This window comes from Coregonus lavaretus, assembly GCF_964263955.1.
Source record: "Coregonus lavaretus genome assembly, contig: HAP1_SCAFFOLD_822, whole genome shotgun sequence".
Lineage (NCBI taxonomy): Eukaryota > Metazoa > Chordata > Actinopteri > Salmoniformes > Salmonidae > Coregonus > Coregonus lavaretus.
The window spans coordinates 60,679-83,476 of record NW_028160217.1 but is presented as its reverse complement, the minus strand read 5'-3'; the positions used below and the strand labels follow the sequence as shown (position 1 = coordinate 83,476).

The window sequence follows — 22,798 nt, the reverse complement described above, 5'->3', positions numbered from 1 at the left end:
TTTTAACTTCATACTGAGAAATAATGTCACTAACTACATAATGAAAAATAATGTCACTAACTACATACTGAGAAATTATGTTACTAACTACATACTGAGAAATAATATCACTAACAATTTACTGAGAAATAATGTCACTAACTACATACTGAGAAGAAATGTAATTAACTACATACTGAGAAATAATGTCACTAACTACATACTGAGAAATAATGTAATTAACTACATACTGAGAAATAATGTCATTAACTACATACTGAGAAATAATGTCACTAACTATTTACTGAAAAAGTAATGTCACTAACTACATATTGAGAAGAAATGTCACTAACTACATACTGAGAAATAATGTAATTAACTACATACTGAGAAATAATGTCACTAACTACATACTGAGAAATAATGTCAATAACTACATAATGAGAAATAATGTCTCTAATTACATACTGAGAAATAATGTTACTAACTACATACTGAGAAATAATATCACTAACTACATACTGAGAAATAATGTCTCTAACTACATACTGGAAAAAAATATCACTAACTACGTACTGAGAAATAATATCACTATCTACATACTGAAAAATAATATCACTAACTACATACTGAGAAATAATACTACTAACTACATACTGAGAAATAATGTCTCTAACTACATACTGAGAAATAATGTCTCTAACTTCATACTGAGAAAAAATATCACTAACTACATACTGAGAAATAATATCACTAACTACATGCTGAGAAATAATGTATCTAACTAGTTACTGAGAATTAATGTCTCTAATTACACACTGAGAAATAATGTCTCTAACTACATACTGAGAAATAATGTTACTAACTACATACTGAGAAATATTATCACTAACTACATACTGAGAAATAATACTACTAACTACATACTGAGAAATAATGTCACTAACTACAAACTGAGAAATAATGTTTTTAACTTCATACTGAGAAATAATGTCACTAACTACATAATGAAAAATAATGTCACTAACTACATACTGAGAAATTATGTTACTAACTACATACTGAGAAATAATATCACTAACAATTTACTGAGAAATAATGTCACTAACTACATACTGAGAAGAAATGTAATTAACTACATACTGAGAAATAATGTAATTAACTACATACTGAGAAATAATGTCACTAACTACATACTGAGAAATAATGTCAATAACTACATAATGAGAAATAATGTCTCTAATTACATACTGAGAAATAATGTTACTAACTACATACTGAGAAATAATACACTAACTACATATTGAGAAATAATGTCTCTAACTACATACTGAAAAAAAATATCACTAACTACGTACTGAGAAATAATATCACTAACTACATGCTGAGAAATAATACTACTAACTACATACTGAGAAATAATGTCTCTAACTACATACTGAGAAATAATGTCTCTAACTTCATACTGAGAAAAAATATCACTAACTACATACTGAGAAATAATATCACTAACTACATGCTGAGAAATAATGTATCTAACTAGTTACTGAGAATTAATGTCTCTAATTACACACTGAGAAATAATGTCTCTAACTACATACTGAGAAATAATGTTACTAACTGCATACTGAGAAATAATATCACTAACTACATATTGAGAAATAATGTCTCTACCTACATACTGAAAAATAATGTCACTAACTACAAACTGAGAAATTATGTTTTTAACTTCATACTGAGAAATAATGTCACTAACTACATAATGAAAAATAATGTCACAAACAACATACTGAGCAATAATGTATCTAACTAGTTACTGAGAATTAATGTCTCTAATTACACACTGAGAAATATTGTCTCTAACTACATACTGAGAAATAATGTTATTAACTTCATACTGATAAATAATATCACTAACTACATATTGAGAAATAATATAACTAACTACATACTGAGAAATAATGTCATTAACTACATACTGAGAAATAATGTCACTAACTACATACTGAGAAATAATACTACTAACTACATACTGAGAAATAATGCCACTAACTACATACTGAGAAATCATGTCTCTAAGTACATACTGAGAAAAAATATCACTAACTACGTACTGAGAAATAATATCACTATCTACATTCTGAAAAATAATATTACTAACTACATACTGAGAAATAATACTACTAACTACATACTGAGAAATAATGTCACTAACTACAAACTGAGAAATAATGTTTTTAACTTCATACTGAGAAATAATGTCACTAACTACATAATGAAAAATAATGTCACTAACTACATACTGAGAAATTATGTTACTAACTACATACTGAGAAATAATATCACTAACAATTTACTGAGAAATAATGTCACTAACTACATACTGAGAAGAAATGTAATTAACTACATACTGAGAAATAATGTCACTAACTACATACTGAGAAATAATGTAATTAACTACATACTGAGAAATAATGTCATTAACTACATACTGAGAAATAATGTCACTAACTATTTACTGAAAAAGTAATGTCACTAACTACATATTGAGAAGAAATGTCACTAACTACATACTGAGAAATAATGTAATTAACTACATACTGAGAAATAATGTCACTAACTACATACTGAGAAATAATGTCAATAACTACATAATGAGAAATAATGTCTCTAATTACATACTGAGAAATAATGTTACTAACTACATACTGAGAAATAATATCACTAACTACATACTGAGAAATAATGTCTCTAACTACATACTGGAAAAAAATATCACTAACTACGTACTGAGAAATAATATCACTATCTACATACTGAAAAATAATATCACTAACTACATACTGAGAAATAATACTACTAACTACATACTGAGAAATAATGTCTCTAACTACATACTGAGAAATAATGTCTCTAACTTCATACTGAGAAAAAATATCACTAACTACATACTGAGAAATAATATCACTAACTACATGCTGAGAAATAATGTATCTAACTAGTTACTGAGAATTAATGTCTCTAATTACACACTGAGAAATAATGTCTCTAACTACATACTGAGAAATAATGTTACTAACTACATACTGAGAAATATTATCACTAACTACATACTGAGAAATAATGTCTCTAACTACATACTGAAAAATAATGTCACTAACTACAAACTGAGAAATAATGTTTTTAACTTCATACTGAGAAATAATGTCACTAACCACATAATGAAAAATAATGTCACAAACAACATACTGAGAAATTATGTTACTAACTACATACTGAGGAATAATATCACTAACTATTTACTGAGAAATAATGTCACTAACTACATACTGAGAAGAAATGTCACTAACTACATACTGAGAAATAATGTCACTAACTACATACTGAGAAATAATGTAATTAACTACATACTGAGAAATAATGTCACTAACTTCATACTGAGAAATAATGTCACTAACTATTTACTGAGAAATAATGTCACTAACTACATACTGAGAAGAAATGTCACTAACTACATACTGAGAAATAATGTAATTAACTACATACTGAGAAATAATGTCACTAACTACATACTGAGAAATAATGTAATTAACTACATACTGAGAAATAATGTCACTAACTACATACTGAGAAATAATGTCACTAACTATTTACTGAGAAATAATGTCACTAACTACATAATGAGAAGAAATGTCACTAACTACATACTGAGAAATAATGTCACTAACTACATACTGAGAAATAATGTATCTAACTAGTTACTGAGAATTAATGTCTCTAATTATACACTGAGAAATAATGTCTCTAACTACATACTGAGAAATAATGTTACTAACTACATACTGAGAAATAATATCACTAACTACATACTGAGAAATAATACCACTAACTACATACTGAGAAATAATATAACTAACTACATACATATAAATAATTCATCTAACTACATACTGAGAAATAATATCACTAACTACATACAGATAAATAATTTCTCTAACTACATACTGAGAAATAATATCACTAACTACATACTGAGAAATAATACTACTAACTACATACTGAGAAATAATAGCACTAACTACATACAGATAAATAATTTATCTAACTACATACTGAGAAATAATGTCTCTAATTACACACTGAGAAATAATGTCTCTAACTACATACTGAGAAATAATGTATCTAACTACATAATGAGAAATAATATCACTAATTACATACTGAGAAATAATGTTACTAACTACATACTGAGAAATAATATCACTAACTACATACTGAGAAATAATGTCTCTAACTACATACTGAGAAAAAATATCACTAACTACGTACTGAGAAATAATATCACTATATACATACTGAAAAATAATATTACTAACTACATACTGAGAAATAATACTACTAACTACATACTGAGAAATAATGTCTCTAACTACATACTGAGAAATAATGTATCTAACTAGTTACTGAGAATTAATGTCTCTAATTACACACTGAGAAATATTGTCTCTAACTACATACTGAGAAATAATGTTATTAACTTCATACTGATAAATAATATCACAAACTACATATTGAGAAATAATATAACTAACTACATACTGAGAAATAATGTCATTAACTACATACTGAGAAATAATGTCACTAACTACATACTGAGAAATAATATTACTAACTACATACTGAGAAATAATGCCACTAACTACATATTGAGAAATCATGTCTCTAAGTACATACTGAGAAAAAATATCACTAACTACGTACTGAGAAATAATATCACTATCTACATACTGAAAAATAATATTACTAACTACATACTGAGAAATAATACTACTAACTACATACTGAGAAATAATGTCACTAACTACAAACTGAGAAATAATGTTTTTAACTTCATACTGAGAAATAATGTCACTAACTACATAATGAAAAATAATGTCACTAACTACATACTGCGAAATTGTTACTAACTAAATACTGAGAAATAATATCACTAACAATTTACTGAGAAATAATGTCACTAACTACATAATGAAAAATAATGTCACTAACTACATACTGCGAAATTGTTACTAACTACATACTGAGAAATAATATCACTAACAATTTACTGAGAAATAATGTCTCTAACTACATACTGAAAAAAAATATCACTAACTATGTACTGAGAAATAATATCACTATCTACATACTGAAAAATAATATCACTAACTACATACTGAGAAATAATACTACTAACTACATACTGAGAAATAATGTCTCTAACTACATACTGAGAAATAATGTCTCTAACTTCATACTGAGAAAAAATATCACTAACTACATACTGAGAAATAATATCACTAACTACATGCTGAGAAATAATGTATCTAACTAGTTACTGAGAATTAATGTCTCTAATTACACACTGAGAAATAATGTCTCTAACTACATACTGAGAAATAATGTTACTAACTCCATACTGAGAAATATTATCACTAACTACATACTGAGAAATAATGTCTCTAACTACATACTGAAAAATAATGTCACTAACTACAAACTGAGAAATAATGTTTTTAACTTCATACTGAGAAATAATGTCACTAACCACATAATGAAAAATAATGTCACAAACAACAAACTGAGAAATTATGTTACTAACTACATACTGAGGAATAATATCACTAACTATTTACTGAGAAATAATGTCACTAACTACATACTGAGAAGAAATGTCACTAACTACATACTGAGAAATAATGTCACTAACTACATACTGAGAAATAATGTAATTAACTACATACTGAGAAATAATGTCACTAACTACATACTGAGAAATTATGTCACTAACTATTTACTGAGAAATAATGTCACTAACTACATAATGAGAAGAAATGTCACTAACTACATACTGAGAAATAATGTAATTAACTACATACTGAGAAATAATATCACTAACTACATACTGAGAAATAATGTTACTAACTACATATTGAGAAATAATATTACTAACTACATACTGAGAAATAATGTCTCTAACTACATACTGAGAAATAATGTCTCTAACTTCATACTGAGAAAAAATATCACTAACTACATACTGAGAAATAATATCACTAACTACATGCTGAGAAATAATGTATCTAACTAGTTACTGAGAATTAATGTCTCTAATTACACACTGAGAAATAATGTCTCTAACTACATACTGAGAAATAATGTTACTAACTCCATACTGAGAAATATTATCACTAACTACATACTGAGAAATAATGTCTCTAACTACATACTGAAAAATAATGTCACTAACTACAAACTGAGAAATAATGTTTTTAACTTCATACTGAGAAATAATGTCACTAACCACATAATGAAAAATAATGTCACAAACAACATACTGAGAAATTATGTTACTAACTACATACTGAGGAATAATATCACTAACTATTTACTGAGAAATAATGTCACTAACTACATACTGAGAAGAAATGTCACTAACTACATACTGAGAAATAATGTCACTAACTACATACTGAGAAATAATGTAATTAACTACAAACTGAGAAATAATGTCACTAACTTCATACTGAGAAATAATGTCACTAACTATTTACTGAGAAATAATGTCAATAACTACATACTGAAAAGAAATGTCACTAACTACATACTGAGAAATAATGTAATTAACTACATACTGAGAAATAATGTCACTAACTACATACTGAGAAATTATGTCACTAACTATTTACTGAGAAATAATGTCACTAACTACATAATGAGAAGAAATGTCACTAACTACATACTGAGAAATAATGTAATTAACTACATACTGAGAAATAATATCACTAACTACATACTGAGAAATAATGTTACTAACTACATATTGAGAAATAATATTACTAACTACATACTGAGAAATAATGTCACTAACTACATACTGAGAAATAATGTCTCTAAGTACATACTGAGAAATAATGTCTCTAACTACATACTGAGAAATAATGTTACTAACTACACACTGAGAAATAAGGTCTCTAACTACATCCTGAGAAATAATATCACTAACTACATACTGAGAAATAATGTCTCGAACTAGTTACTGAGAATTAATGTCTCTAATTACACACTGAGAAATAATGTATCTAACTACATACTGAGAAATAATGTATTTAACTACATACTGAGAAATAATATCACTAATTACATACTGAGAAATAATGTTACTAACTACATACTGAGAAATAATATCACTGTCACGATCGTCGAAGGAGGAGGACCAAGGCGCAGCGTGATATTCTTACATACTTATTTTATTAAGTGCACACAATAAACAAAACAACAAACGATAACGTGACGTCCTAGGTCTAACACAACCAACACGGAACAAGATCCCACAACTACTGTGGGAAAACAGCCTGTCTAAATGTGGTTCCCAATTAGAGACAACCAGCATCAGCTGACACTCGTTGCCTCTGATTGAGAACCACTCTGGCCAACATAGAAATTAAACAACTAGAATCTACAACACAGAACACAAACATATAGAATCTACACACCCTGGCTCAACATAACAGAGTTCCCAGAGCCAGGGCGTGACAATCACTAACTACACACTGAGAAATAATGTCTCTAACTACATACTGAGAAAAAATATCACTAACTACATACTGAGAAATAATATTACTAACTACATACTGAGAAATAATATCACTAACTACATACTGAGAAATAATACTACTAACTACATATTGAGAAATAATGTCTCAAACTACAGACTGAGAAATAATGTCTCTAACTATATACTGAGAAATAATGTCACTAACCACAAACTGAGAAATAATGTTACTAATACACACTGAGAAATAATGTCTCTAACTTCATACTGAGAAAAAATATCACTAACTACATACTGAGAAATAATGCCACTAACTACATACTGAGAAATAATGTCTCAAACTACATACTGAGAAATAATGTCTCTAACTATATACTGAGAAATAATGTCACTAACTACACACTGAGAAATAATGTCTCTAACTTCATAATGAGAAAAAATATCACTAACTACATACTGAGAAATAATATCACTAACTACATACTGAGAAATAATGTATCTAACTAGTTACTGAGAATTAATGTCTCTAATTACACACTGAGAAATAATGTCTTTAACTACATACTGAGAAATAATGTTACTAACTACATACTGAGAAATAATATCACTAACTACATACTGAGAAATAATGTCTCTAACTACATACTGAAAAATAATGTCACTAACTACAAACTGAGAAATAATGCCACTAACTACATACTGAGAAATAATGCCACTAACTACACACTGAGAAATAATGTCACTAACTACATACTGAGAAATAATGTCACTAACTACATACTTAGAAATAATATCACTAATTACATACTGAGAAATAATATCACTAACTACATACTGAGAAATAATGTCTCTGACTACATACTGAGAAATAATGTCTAACTACAAACTGAGAAATAATGTCTCTAACTACATACTGAGAAATAATGTCCGTAACTACACATTGAGAAATAATGTCTCTAACTTCATACTGAGAAATAATGTCACTAACTACATACTGACAAATAATGGCTCTAACTACACACTGAGAAATAATATCACTAATTACATACTGAGAAATAATGTTACTAACTACATACTGAGACATAATATCACTAACTACATACTGAGAAATAATGTCACTAACTACATAATGAGAAATAATATCACTAACTACCTACTGAGAAATAATGTCACTAACTACATACTGAGAAATAATACCACTAACTACATACTGAGAAATTATATCACTAACTACATACAGAGAAATAATACTACTAACTACACACTGAGAAATAATATCACTAACTACATACAGAGAAATAATTTCTCTAACTACATACTGAGAAATAATATCACTAACTACATACTGAGAAATAATGTTACTAATACACACTGAGAAATAATGTCTCTAACTTCATACTGAGAAATAATGTCACTAACTACATACTGAGAAAAAAATTACACTAACTACATACTAAGATATAATATCACTAACTACAGACTGAGAAATAATATCACTAACTACATACTGAGAAATAATATCACTAACTACATACTGAAAAATAATATATCACTAACTACATACTGAAAAATAATATCACCAACTACATAATGAGAAATAATGTTACTAACTACATACTGAGAGATAATATCACTAACTTCATACTGAGAAATAATGTATCTAACTACACACTGAGAAATAATGTCACTAACTACATACTGAGCAATAATGTTACTAACTACATACTGAGAAATAATGTCTCTAACTACACACTGAGAAATAATGTCACTAACTACATACTGAGAAATAATATCACCAACTACATAATGAGAAATAATGTTACTAACTACACACTGAGAAAGAATGTCTCTAACTACATACTGAGAAATAATGTCCGTAACTACACATTGAGAAATAATGTCTCTAACTTCATACTGAGAAATAATGTCACTAACTACATACTGAGAAATAATGTCTCTAACTACACACTGAGAAATAATGTCTCTAACTACATACTGAGAAATAATGTCTCTAACTACATACTGAGAAATAATGTCCGTAACTACACATTGAGAAATAATGTCTCTAACTACATACTGAGAAATAATGTCTCTAACTACATACTGACAAATAATGTCTCTAACTACACACTGAGAAATAATGTCTCTAACTACATACTGAGAAATAATGTCACTAACTACATACTGACAAATAATGTCTCTAACTACAAACTGAGAAATAATGTCACTAACTACATACTGACAAATAATGTCTCTAACTACAAACTGAGAAATAATGTCTCTAACTTCATACTGAGAAATAATGCCACTAACTACATACTGAGAAATAATGTCCGTAACTACACACTGAGAAATAATGTCTCTAACTACATACTGAGAAATAATGTATCTAACTACACACTGATAAATAATATCACTAATTACATACTGAGAAATAATGTTACTAACTACATACTGAGACATAATATCACTAACTACATACTGAGAAATAATGTCACTAACTACATAATGAGAAATAATATCACTAACTACCTACTGAGAAATAATATATCACTAACTACCTACTGAGAAATAATGTCTCTAACTTCATACTGAGAAATAATGCCACTAACTACATACTGAGAAATAATATCACTAACTACATACTGAGAAATAATACCACTAACTACATACTGAGAAATAATACCACTAACTACATACTGAGAAATAATATCACTAACTACATACAGAGAAATAATACTACTAACTACACACTGAGAAATAATATCACTAACTACATACTGAGAAATAATGTCTCAAACTACATACTGAGAAATAATTTCACTAACTACATACTGAGAAATAATGTCATTAACTACATACTGAGAAATAATGTCACTAACTACATACTGAGAAATAATGTCTCTAACTACATACTGAGAAATAATGTCATTAACTACATACTGAGAAATAATGTCACTAACTACATTCTGAGAAATAATGTCTCTAACTACATACTGAGAAATAATATCACTAACTACAAACTGAGAAATAATGCCACTAACTACATACTGAGAAATAATGCCACTAACTACACACTGAGAAATAATGTCACTAACTACATCCTGTATATTAACAGTATTTCTGGAGATGGGAGATGAACAGATTGGAGATTGAAGAGGGGTTGAGCTCGCTGGAAGGATACATTTAGAAACATGGGGTACTCACGTCCAGTAATGTGCGGGAACCGTCACTACTCTCTGCAAAGATCCTACAGATCGCCTGGTAGTCATACAAAGTAACCCTGGAGAGGGGGAAAGAGAGGGAGAGAGGGAAAGAGAGAGATGGGGCGGTCAAAACCGTCCTCCTGAATGTATAAAATAGAGTGTACCATTCCATCATTACATTATTACAGAATCCCAATTTTGAGGAAATCTTGTCCAATGTAGCAATGTAACAGGCCTAAAAATATTGGCATTTATTTAGAGAGAAATATATAAATAAATGAGGGACATGGATTGTGTATGTGTGCCATTCAGAGGGTGAATGGGTAAGACAAAATATTTAAGTGCCTTTGAACGGGGTATGGCAGTAAGTGCCAGGTGCAACGATGTGTGTCAAGAACTGCAACGCTGCTGGGTTTTTCATGTTCAACAGTTTCCTGTGTGTATCAAGAACGGTCCACCACCCAAAGGACATACAGCCAACTTCACACAACTGTGGAAAGCATTGGAGTCAACATGGGCCAGCATCCCTGTGGAACGCTTTCAACACCTTCAATTGAGACTGTTCTGAGGGCAAAAGGGGGTGCAACTCAATTTTAGGAATGTGTTCTTAATGTTTTGTACACTCAGTATATAATAGAGGGCAGTGGACGTTCCATTCGCTCTCTTCCTATAGTTACATGCCTGAGGGGTCTCCCCGACATTAAATAGGTGAGAGAGAGGGGGAGAGAGTTAAAGAAAGAGGGAGAAATAAGGAGGCTCTCATTCCTTCTCTCCTCCAACCTTTTATTTTTCTTGTGATTAATATTTCCCCCTTCCTGAAGGGTTCCCTGGAGTATGTAGAGTATGGGGGGATATGGAAGATGTGGGGGGACGTGGGGGAGATATGAGGGGGGGGGCATGGAGGGATATGGGGGGGCATGGGGGATGTGGGGGGATAGGGGAGATGTTTGGGGACGTGCAGGAACATGGAGGGATATGGGGATGTGGGAGGACATGGGGGGACATGGAGGGATATGGGGGATAGGGGAGATGTGGGGGATGTGGGGGGGCCATGGAGGGATATGGGGAGGTATGGAAGGATATGGGGGGATATTGGAGGGATATGGGGGGATATGGGGGGAGATGGGGATTAGATGTGGTTCTGTCTGGGCCGGGTCATTACAGGGTTATCAAACACACACACACACACACACACAAACACATGCAAGCACGCACAAACACACACGCGCACTCACACTGTTTGCCGCAGTTTGACCTCGCTCTGCCGCCTCTGTCTACAGCCCTAGGACTTGTTCCTTCCACAGTCCCAGTACTCGTGTGTGTGTGTGTGTGTGTGTGTGTGTCTGTGTGTGTGTGTGTGTGTGTCATGCTCAGCCCTCTCTGTCTACAGCTCAGGGCCTTATTCCGCCCCTGAGCCCTGATACCAGCGACAGGATCCAATTAACACTAATCTCACTGAGTTAATGGTGTTAGCAGGACCGCTAAGTTAACCTAGCACCATTACACACAATGGCTCTCTGTGTGTGTATGTATGTGTGTGTGTGTGTGTGTGTGTGTGTGTGTGTGTGTGTGTGTGTGTGTGTGTGTGTGTGTGTGTGTGTGTATGTGTGTCTGTGCGTGTTGGCTCCACTCTAAATCAAGCTAAAGCCTGTCAGATGACAAAAGCGGACTGCTTAAGTCTGATCATGCTGATTTGATTATTGTGAGATCTATCTGTCCAATTACTCATTATTTAAAGTTCCGTATGACACATAAGTCATTTATCAGACATCCACCTCCATATTAGAGATCATTAATCATCTTTCATTTATCATTCTTCAAAGATACTAATCACTTGTATGCTTCTTAATATATTTCCCTTGGCTTTGTGGGTTGCGTTGTGGCTTTGATTCCCACACGGGCCACATACTGAAGTACTTTATGTCAAATTACCATATTATTATGATTATTGTATTGTCTGAGTCTGAGTGGAAACTCTGTCAAGTTTATGAAATGCTGTTACTACTTGTGTGGCAATGGCATGCATCTTACCATTGTTTGACATTCTTTGATTAAGACTATTGAAACTACAGCCAGCATTCTTTCGCAGCCGAATACACCCAAACATTACTGTCACACACTCAGTAGCACATATCTTTTCAATTCTGTGTTGGTTGCAACAATGAATTACGGGTTCCACGTTTTCCAAGTGCCGATGTGTGCAAGGGTGTGTGTGTGTGTGTGTGTGTGTGTGTAACACACATAATCCTAGGAATGACATCCTCCCGTGTCACATTTCCAAATTAATCATGGAAAACCCAGTCACCACCCAGTGCTCCCGGCATTTTCCGGCTAGGCCAGGACCCATAGGAGTAGTAAAATAAAAATAAGTTGTTTCATTGTCACATACACCGGATAGGTGCAGTGAAATATGTTGTTTTGCAGGGTCAGCCATAGTAGTACAGCACCCCTGGAGCAAATTAGGGATAACTGCCTTGCTCAAGGGCACATCGTCAGATTTTTCGCCTTGTCGGCTCAGGTGTTCCAAACAGCAACCTTTCGGTTACTGGTACAACGCTCTTAACCGCTAGGCTACCTGCCACCATAGTCTGTGTGTATGTGTGTGTATCCTACAGTGCCTTCAGAAAGTATTCACACCTATATACTCTTTCTACATTTTGTTGTGTTACAGCCTGAATTGAAAATGGATTTAGTTTTTTAGTTTTTTATGTATAAAAACTGAAAAACGGAAATGTCTTGAGTCAGGAAGTATTCAACACCTTTGTTATGGAAGCATACAGTGGGGTAAACATGTATTTAGTCAGCCACCAATTGTGCAAGTTCTCCCACTTAAAAAGATGAGAGAGGCCTGTAATTTTCATCATAGGTACACGTCAACTATGACAGACAAATTGAGAAAAAAAATCCAGAAATCACATTGTAGGATTTTTTATGAATTTATTTGCAAATTATGGTGGAAAATAAGTATTTGGTCACCTACAAACAAGCAAGATTTCTGGCTCTCACAGACCTGTAACTTCTTCTTTAAGAGGCTCCTCTGTCCTCCACTCGTTACCTGTATTAATGGCACCTGTTTGAACTTGTTATCAGTATAAAAGACACCTGTCCACAACCTCAAACAGTCACACTCCAAACTCCACTATGGCCAAGACCAAAGAGCTGTCAAAGGACACCAGAAACAACATTGTAGACCTGCACCAGGCTGGGAAGACTGAATCTGCAATAGGTAAGCAGCTTGGTTTGAAGAAATCAACTGTGGGAGCAATTATTAGGAAATGGAAGACATACAAGACTACTGATAATCTCCCTCGATCTGGGGCTCCACGCAAGATCTCACCCTGTGGGGTCAAAATGATCACAAGAACGGTGAGCAAAAATCCCAGAACCACACGGGGGGACCTAGTGAATGACCTGCAGAGAGCTGGGACCAAAGTAACAAAGCCTACCATCAGTAACACACTACGCCGCCAGGGACTCAAATCCTGCAGTGCCAGACGTGTCCCCCTGCTTAAGCCAGTACATGTCCAGGCCCGTCTGAAGTTTGCTAGAGTGCATTTGGATGATCCAGAAGAGGATTGGGAGAATGTCATATGGTCAGATGAAACCAAAATATAACTTTTTGGTAAAAACTCAACTCGTCGTGTTTGGAGGACAAAGAATGCTGAGTTGCAGCCAAAGAACACAATACCTACTGTGAAGCATGGGGGTGGAAACATCATGCTTTGGGGCTGTTTTTCTGCAAAGGGACCAGGACGACTGATCCGTGTAAAGGAAAGAATGAATGGGGCCATGTATCGTGAGATTTTGAGTGAAAACCTCCTTCCATCAGCAAGGGCATTGAAGATGAAACGTGGCTGGGTCTTTCAGCATGACAATGATCCCAAACACACCGCCCGGGCAACGAAGGAGTGGCTTCGTAAGAAGCATTTCAAGGTCCTGGAGTGGCCTAGCCAGTCTCCAGATCTCAACCCCATAGAAAATCTTTGGAGGGAGTTGAAAGTCCGTGTTGCCCAGCGACAGCCCCAAAACATCACTGCTCTAGAGGAGATCTGCATGGAGGAATGGGCCAAAATACCAGCAACAGTGTGTGAAAACCTTGTGAAGACTTACAGAAAACGTTTGACCTGTGTCATTGCCAACAAAGGGTATATAACAAAGTATTGAGAAACTTTTGTTATTGACCAAATACTTATTTTCCACCATAATTTGCAAATAAATTCATAAAAAATCCTACAATGTGAATTTCTGGATTTTTTTTCTCATTTTGTCTGTCATAGTTGACGTGTACCTATGATGAAAATTACAGGCCTCTCTCATCTTTTTAAGTGGGAGAACTTGCACAATTGGTGGCTGACAATACTTTCTTTCCCCACTGTAAATAGGTTCAGGAGTAAAAATTTGCTGAACAAGTCAGATAATAAGTTGCATGGACTCACTCCGTGTGAAATAATAGTGTTTAACATGATTTTTGAATGACTATCCCATCTCTGTAACCCACACATACAATTATCTGTAAGGTCCCTCAGTCGAGCAGTGAATTCCAAGCACAGATTCAACGACAAAGACCAGGGAGGTTTTCCAATGCCTCGCAAAGAATGGCACCTATTGGTAGATGGGTAAAAATAAAACAAAGCAGACATTGAATATCCCTTTGAGCATGGTGAAGTTATTAATTACACTTTGGATGGTGTATCAATACAGCCAGTCACTAGAAAGATACAGGCGTCCTCCCTAACTCAGTTGACGGAGAGGAAGGAAACCGCTCAGGGATTTTCACCAGGAGGCCAATGGTGATTTTAAACCAGTTACATTGTTAAATGTGATAGGAGAAAATTATATTAACCTAAATGGTAGAGTGAAAAGAAGGAAGCCTGTACTGAATAAAAATATTCCAAAATATGGATCGTGTTTGCAATAAGGCACTAAAGTTACACTGAAAAAAAATGTGGCAAAGAAATTCGCTTTTTGTACTGAATACAAAGCATTATGTTCGGGGCAAATCCAACACAACACATCACTGAGTACCACTCTTCATATTTTCAAGCATTCTGGTGGCTGCATTATGTTATGGGTATGCTTGTCATCGGCAAGGCCTAGGGAGTTTTTTAGGATAAAAAGAAAAGGAATAGAGCACTGGCAAAATCCTATAGAAAAACCTGGTTCAGTCTGCTTTCCAACAGACTGGGAGACAAATCTACCTTTCAGCAGGACAATAACCTAAAACGCAAGGCCAAATATACACTGGAGTTACTTACCAAGATGACATTGAATGTTCCTGAGTGGCCTAGTCACAGTTTTGACTTAAATCGGCATGAAAATCTATGGCAAGACTTGAAAATGGCTGTCTATTAATGATCAACAACCAACTTGACAGAGCTTGAAGAATTTTAAAACAATAATGGGCAAATATTGTACAATCCAGGTATGCAAAGCTCTTAGAGGCTTACCCAGAAAGACTCACAGTTGTAATCGCTGCCAAAGGTGATTCTAACATGTATTGACTCAGGGTGTTGAATACTTATATAATCAAAATATATTAGTGTTTTATTTTCCATTAATAAAACATAATGTTAGAATTGTTCTTCCACTTTGACAGTACAGAGTATTTTGCTTATATTGTGGACAAGAAAATGACAATTAAATCCATTTGAATCCGACATTGTAACACAACAAAATGTGAAAAATGTGAATACGTTCTGCCTGTGTGTGTGTGTGTGTTTGAATCACGGTCCTCCTAATTCCTTATTTTCAGGAAAAGATTTGTTCTAATCCCCTAACGGAGAAATCCACTGAGCCGAGGGGTCATAGGGCACTGCTGAATAGCTTGACATGATTGGCCGAGTTAAGAGCTGTCAGCACTCCGGGAGACATGCTCTCATACTCTGCACTCCCTCTCTCTGACACACACACAGGTACACACACACGTACATATACACACACACACAGAGACACGCACACACACATGCACAACCACAGGCACAAACACACACACACAAACCCTACACACATAAACACACACACAAACAGAGACATGCACGCGCACACGGACAACCACAGGCGCACACACACACATGCACGCCACAGGCACGCGAACACACACGTACACACACACGTACACACACAAACCCTACACACACACGCACACACACAGACACGCACACGCACAACCACAGGCACACACACACACAGACACGCACATGCACACACACACACACAAACACACACACACACACACACACACACACACTTACTCACCTCTTAAAGGAACCCATGAGGAGCAGTTTATTCATCACTGCCCCCTCTGCTTCTCCAAAGAACATCCCTGTCTGAGAGAGAGAAAACAGCAAGTAACAAGATGTGTTTTTTTGTTGAAATGGTGGAATCAATTAGCATATATTGTTGCTTGGTAGGTCTGTGCATGTATTATGAATGTACCTTATGTTATTGATAAACATCATATGATGCGAAACGCAGCATCATATGACGCAAAATGCATCACACCGGCTGTATTTCTGTATTTCGAAAGTTATATATCTTGAAAGCTTGAGTGCTGACATGCAAAACATTTTGGGACTAATGAAACAAATACCAAAATATAGTTTTTGGGTGGAGTTTTCCTTTAAGACATACAGAGAACAGTGCAGTGTGATAAGGACCCGTATGATCTATGATCCATCATCTCTCCAGACAGACACACAAACAGAGAGACAGTGCAGTGTGATAAGGACCTGTATGATCTATGATCCATCATCTCTCCAGACAGACACACAAACAGAGAGACAGTGCAGTGTGATAAGGACCTGTATGATCTATGATCCATCATCTCTCCAGACAGACACACAGACAGAGAGACAGTGCAGTGTGATAAGGACCTGTATGATCTATGATCCATCATCTCTCCAGACAGACACACAGACAGAGAGACAGTGCAGTGTGATAAGGACCTGTATGATCTATGATCCTATGATCCATCATCTCTCCAGACAGACACACAGACAGAGAGACAGTGCAGTGTGATAAGGACCTGTATGATCTATGATCCTATGATCCATCATCTCTCCAGACAGACACACAGACAGAGAGACAGTGCAGTGTGATAAGGACCTGTATGATCTATGATCCTATGATCCATCATCTCTCCAGACAGACACACAGACAGAGAGAGTGCAGTGTGAGATATAACATCTTACCAGAGAGTAGTCCTCTGCTACCAGGATGAAGCCATTGTTGTCTATCAGGTAACAGTTGATGTTCTGAAAAGGAGGCAGAGAGGAGAGAGGAGGAGGAGAGAGCAGAGAGGAGGAGAGAGGAGAGAAGAGGGGGAGAGAGGAGGACAGAGAGGAAAGAGGAGGACAGAGAGGAGAGAAGGGGACGTCTCATAAAGATTACAGAGGGAGAGGAAGATGAAAAGGAGAGGAGAGGAGAAGAAGGAGAGAGGAGGAGGATGAGAGGAGAGAGTAGAAGAGAGAGGATGAGAAGAGAGGAGAGAGGAGGAGGATGAGAAGAGAGGAGAGAGGATGAGAAGAGAGGAGAGAGGATGAGAAGAGAGGAGAGAGGATGAGAAGAGAGGAGAGAGGAGGAGGATGAGAAGAGAGGAGGAGGATGAGGAAGAATAAAATGTTTACAGTAGTGAAGTTCTAGTAGAGTGAAGTCATCCAACTCACCTCATTATCACAGCTTATAGAGCATTTCCCATCCAACGCTGCACACTGCAACACAATAAAATAATGTGAAATACAGACTTTCTGTTTACACAAGCATCTTGTGTTGTTATCATTGTGCCCAAGTTTGTGTGTTTACCTGTCGGCTGGCTGTCCAGAACTTCCTTTGGAAGAACTCCAGCTTCATCTGGATCCCCACAGCTGGAAGAGAGGAGACAGCACCACATAGACATTATGGCCACAGAACTGTGTCTGCGTACACTCCTGTGTGTGTGTGTGTTTCATTGTGATTCTGTGTGTGTGTGTGTGTGTGTGTGTGTGTGTGTGTGTGTGTGTGTGTGTGTGTGTGTGTGTGTGTGTGTGTTTGTGCGTTTGTTTCTGTGTGTGTTTGTGTGTGTGGACATGGTAATGTGTATGTGTGTGTGCGATGCAGTGTGATTTGTTTGACAGCGATGTCACAACTGCACGTGTCCTCCCTGCAGATGACACACTACAAACATGGAAACAGCTTCAAGGAACAGTAGAAGCTCCTGATTAACCAAATATAACTTTAGGCATTTACACTAAAATACTAAGGATATGGGCTGTCAGATCTAGTTTAACTCGACAGCTCTATAAAGACACTGAAATCAAATAACTCTATGTTGTATTTGCTAAGACCCGTCGGGTTACAAACACTGAAGTTTATAATTCGCTCTGGGGGGATCCGAAATTGAGGAGTGTGGCTTTAAAGTGGGTCAGGCACTGACTTAGAAAAGTGAAATCTAAAAGTTTCTAACTTATTTCTGAGAGGCCAATATGGCCTCACTATGGGATAGTGTTGAGGTTAGTTAATGTCAGTAACCTTGGTAGAAGGACAGCTTTAGGCTGTGATATCTCACCGTGAAAAGCCTGTTAGGGCCTGTCTATCTGTGAACATGCAAAACAGTGTGGGTGCATGTGTCACAAGACAGTCTCTATGAACCACTGTCCAAAAGCAGCATCACCCATGGCCATGACTCAAACCAAACCCTCTCTCTCTCTCCGTGTCCACACTAAATCCATCCCACGGTCTGCCCCCTTGTATTTTTCCCCCTACACTTTTGAAAAAAAATGCTATCTAGAACCCTTTACACAGAGGGCTCTACATGGAACCCAAAATAATTCTACATGGAACCAAAAAGGGTTCTCCTATGGGGACAGCTGAAGAACCCTTTTGGAACCCTTTTTTCTAAGAGTGTAGATAACAGGGCCGTGAATATAGAGCTGCTCACACAGCGGGTAGCTAGACACACAGATCTGGACAGAATTCCAACTGGGAATCAAATCCCTGGCATGGAACATGGAATGTGTGAGCTGTCTCAGAGCTGTCCCCCGCCCTCCTCCCCCACATTCCCTCCTGCTGTTCTCCTCAGGTGTTCATAACATCACAGGAGACTGCCATGTTAAAAGGGGGCTTTGTGTCCAGAGAAAAGCCACGTTTCACACTGATGTTTGACCAGAGAGGGAGGGTGGAGGAAAGTCAAGATGGAGGATTGGAGAATTGGAAGCCACATATGGTCCTAAAAGCACAGTTTCCATAACACACACATAACATGTTCACTCACACAAGCAAATGGTATTTCACAATCTGAGAAATTGTAATCTCATACATCATATGATTAAGGGCTATCAAGGATTTTTAACCAGGAAACAAAATGTGTAAATTATATGAGTATATGATCATCCATGTCTGTGTGTGTTTGTGCGTGTGTGTGTGTGTGAGTGTGTGTGTGTCTGTCGATCTAGGTCAGGTTTGTGTTTTTATGCTCCTGTGAACGCCAAAGTCAAACTGATTCACCATACGGCTGGAGGCATGTGGAGGGGATGTCACACACATTCAATCACACACACACACACACACACACACAGCAGGCCCAGCCCAGAGGAACAGGTGCAGATTATCTCATCAGAAGCACAGCCAAGGTTTTTCAGCGACTGGGTCGGAAGCAGTGTGGGAACCACAGGGAGGGAATGGTCTAATTTAAGATGTTGGGCAGCATTAATACAAACACCCACACTGAACAACATGGTGGGCCCAATCACTGAAGATTGAAGCAACAAAATAATGACAAATATGTACTTCATGTGAAAAAAAGATGATGAATCAATCAATTAATTAATCAATGATGTGAAATGACATGACATAATAGATTAGATGATTTGTGGCAGGGACAAAACACAGGAAAGCCGGCAGACCAAATTCAAAAAAATCTTTATCCAACTAATCTGATCCATGTTATTAGAATAGAAAATTCATTTGGACGGTTTAGGGATTTCCGCTTTGCTGTGTGTGGACGTGTGTGTTTGTGTGATTGCACAAACACGCATACACCAAACATTAGAGAGGGCCTGACATTAAACCAGTCAGATTCCTCGCCTACCAATCTGGTGAACAGATCAGTCAGGTACAGGGAACATGACAACCTGGTTCAAAACAGCTACAGGGAACATGACAACCTGGTTCAAAACAGCCCATGATTATGAGACTATCAAATCTAAGAATGTGTGTGCCTGCGTCATATGTGTGTCGTTCATTGTACAGGGGCATAGATAAGCACTGCAGGTCTCTCCCTCTCTCACTCACACAAACACAGATACGCAAACACACACACACAGACACACAGACACACACGCAAACACAACCAAACACACACTGTGCTGTCAGAGGAAAGCAGTGATTTGAGAGCAAAGTGGTTAGTTTGCCTTAGTGTGTATCTTCGCTGCAAACCCAGCACACGAGAAATGAGTACAGAAAACACGAGAACACTAGTGACAGTCACAGCAAAATAACATACAGAGGATATTCAGCTGAAAGATGGCAACAGTCTCACAATATCCATGGCTCCTACTGTACATGGTGTCTACTGAGAGTTGCCACGCACTGAGAGGGTCTGAATCAGCTGCTAGTCATCTTTATTTGGTTGTGATAAAATGATAGTCCTGTCTTTTATATTCTAAAAAGTACTGTTGGTGTGTGTGTTTGTGTCTGTGTTTGTGTCTGTGTTTGTGTGTGTGTGTGTCTGTGTGTGTGTGTGTGTGTGTGTGTGTGTGTGTGTGTGTGTGTGTGCGTGTGTGTGTGTGTGTGTGTGTGTGTGTGTGCTATAAGTGGGTCAGGGAAGGTGTGTATAGGGATTAGGTAATGTTAATCTCTTTAACAGCTCCCCTGCAGTGCAGTCAGCGGGGGTATGCAGTATGCAGTCAGGGAAATATGGATTCTGTCTCTCTCACACACATTTACACACAGAGAAATGGGGCCTTAATGACTCCAGGTTTAGGGAATGTTGGTTGTCCTACTTTTTTAATTGATCATGCTCTACAGCGTCTAATATCCTCCTTTCAGCCCCTCATATCATCATTATCATCATCAACATCTTCCTCATCATCATCACCATCATCATCATCATCATCACAATCATCATCATAATCTTCCTCATCATCATAATCATCTTCCTCATGATCATCTTCCTCATCATAATCTTCCTCATCACCATATTCATCATCATAATAATAAATAATAAATAAATAAATTGGTCATCATCATCATAATCTTCCTCATCTTCCTCATCATCATAATCATCTTCATCATGATCATCTTCCTCATCATAATCTTCCTCATCACCATCATCATCATCATCATCATAATCATCATCCTCATGATCATCTTCCTCATCATCATCATGATCATCTTCCTCATCCTCCTCCTCGTCCTCCTCCTCCTCCTCATCTTCCTCATGATCGTCTTCCTCATCATCATCTTCTTCATCTTCCTCATCATCATCACCTTAATAGTAACTAGGGCTGTATTTAATTATTAGGGGTCGTGCAGAAGCAGTATTATTATCTAAGCCAACAGTGAGATGTTGACACGTAACGCTAAGCAGAAAGGCCATGCTTTTCTAATTAATTCACTGATTAATTACACTAATTAAAAACATTTCCTGACAGCCCTGATATCTCATTTAACTAATGGACAATTTTAGATTTTAGATTTCACAGTTGTTTTATTTCACTGAGAGCTCTAATAAGAACACGTCAACAGCACATCCAAGCGTTGTTGACAAATTGAGCTTTTTCATTTTAAAACAATTCCACCATTATATTTACATTTGACATTTTAGTAATATAGCAGAAGCTCTTATCCAGAGCAACTTACAGTTAGTGAGTGCATACATTTTCATACTGGCCCCCAGTGGGAAACAAACCCACAACCCTGGCATTGCAAGCGCCATGCTCTACCAACTGAGCTACAGGGGATCTGTATATCTGACCCAGGAAATATTATCGCTGACACATACAGTACCCCATCTAGCAGACGCTTAGTACATACAGTACCACAT

At 36.0% G+C, this 22,798-nt stretch overlaps 1 protein-coding gene across 1 annotated transcript in view; it reads right to left on the bottom strand.

Moving 5' to 3' along the window:
* LOC311122017 (voltage-dependent calcium channel subunit alpha-2/delta-3-like) overlaps positions 1-22,798 on the bottom strand; it is a gene marked incomplete at both ends in the record, with an annotated part of 100,024 nt that overhangs the window by 33,614 nt on the left and 43,612 nt on the right. The window contains 5 exons of the mRNA XM_084196445.1: positions 10,781-10,856; positions 17,035-17,105; positions 17,970-18,032; positions 18,444-18,488; positions 18,580-18,641. Coding sequence (XP_084052571.1) covers positions 10,781-10,856; positions 17,035-17,105; positions 17,970-18,032; positions 18,444-18,488; positions 18,580-18,641 — 317 coding nt within the window. The remainder of the gene's footprint in view (positions 1-10,780; positions 10,857-17,034; positions 17,106-17,969; positions 18,033-18,443; positions 18,489-18,579; positions 18,642-22,798) is intronic.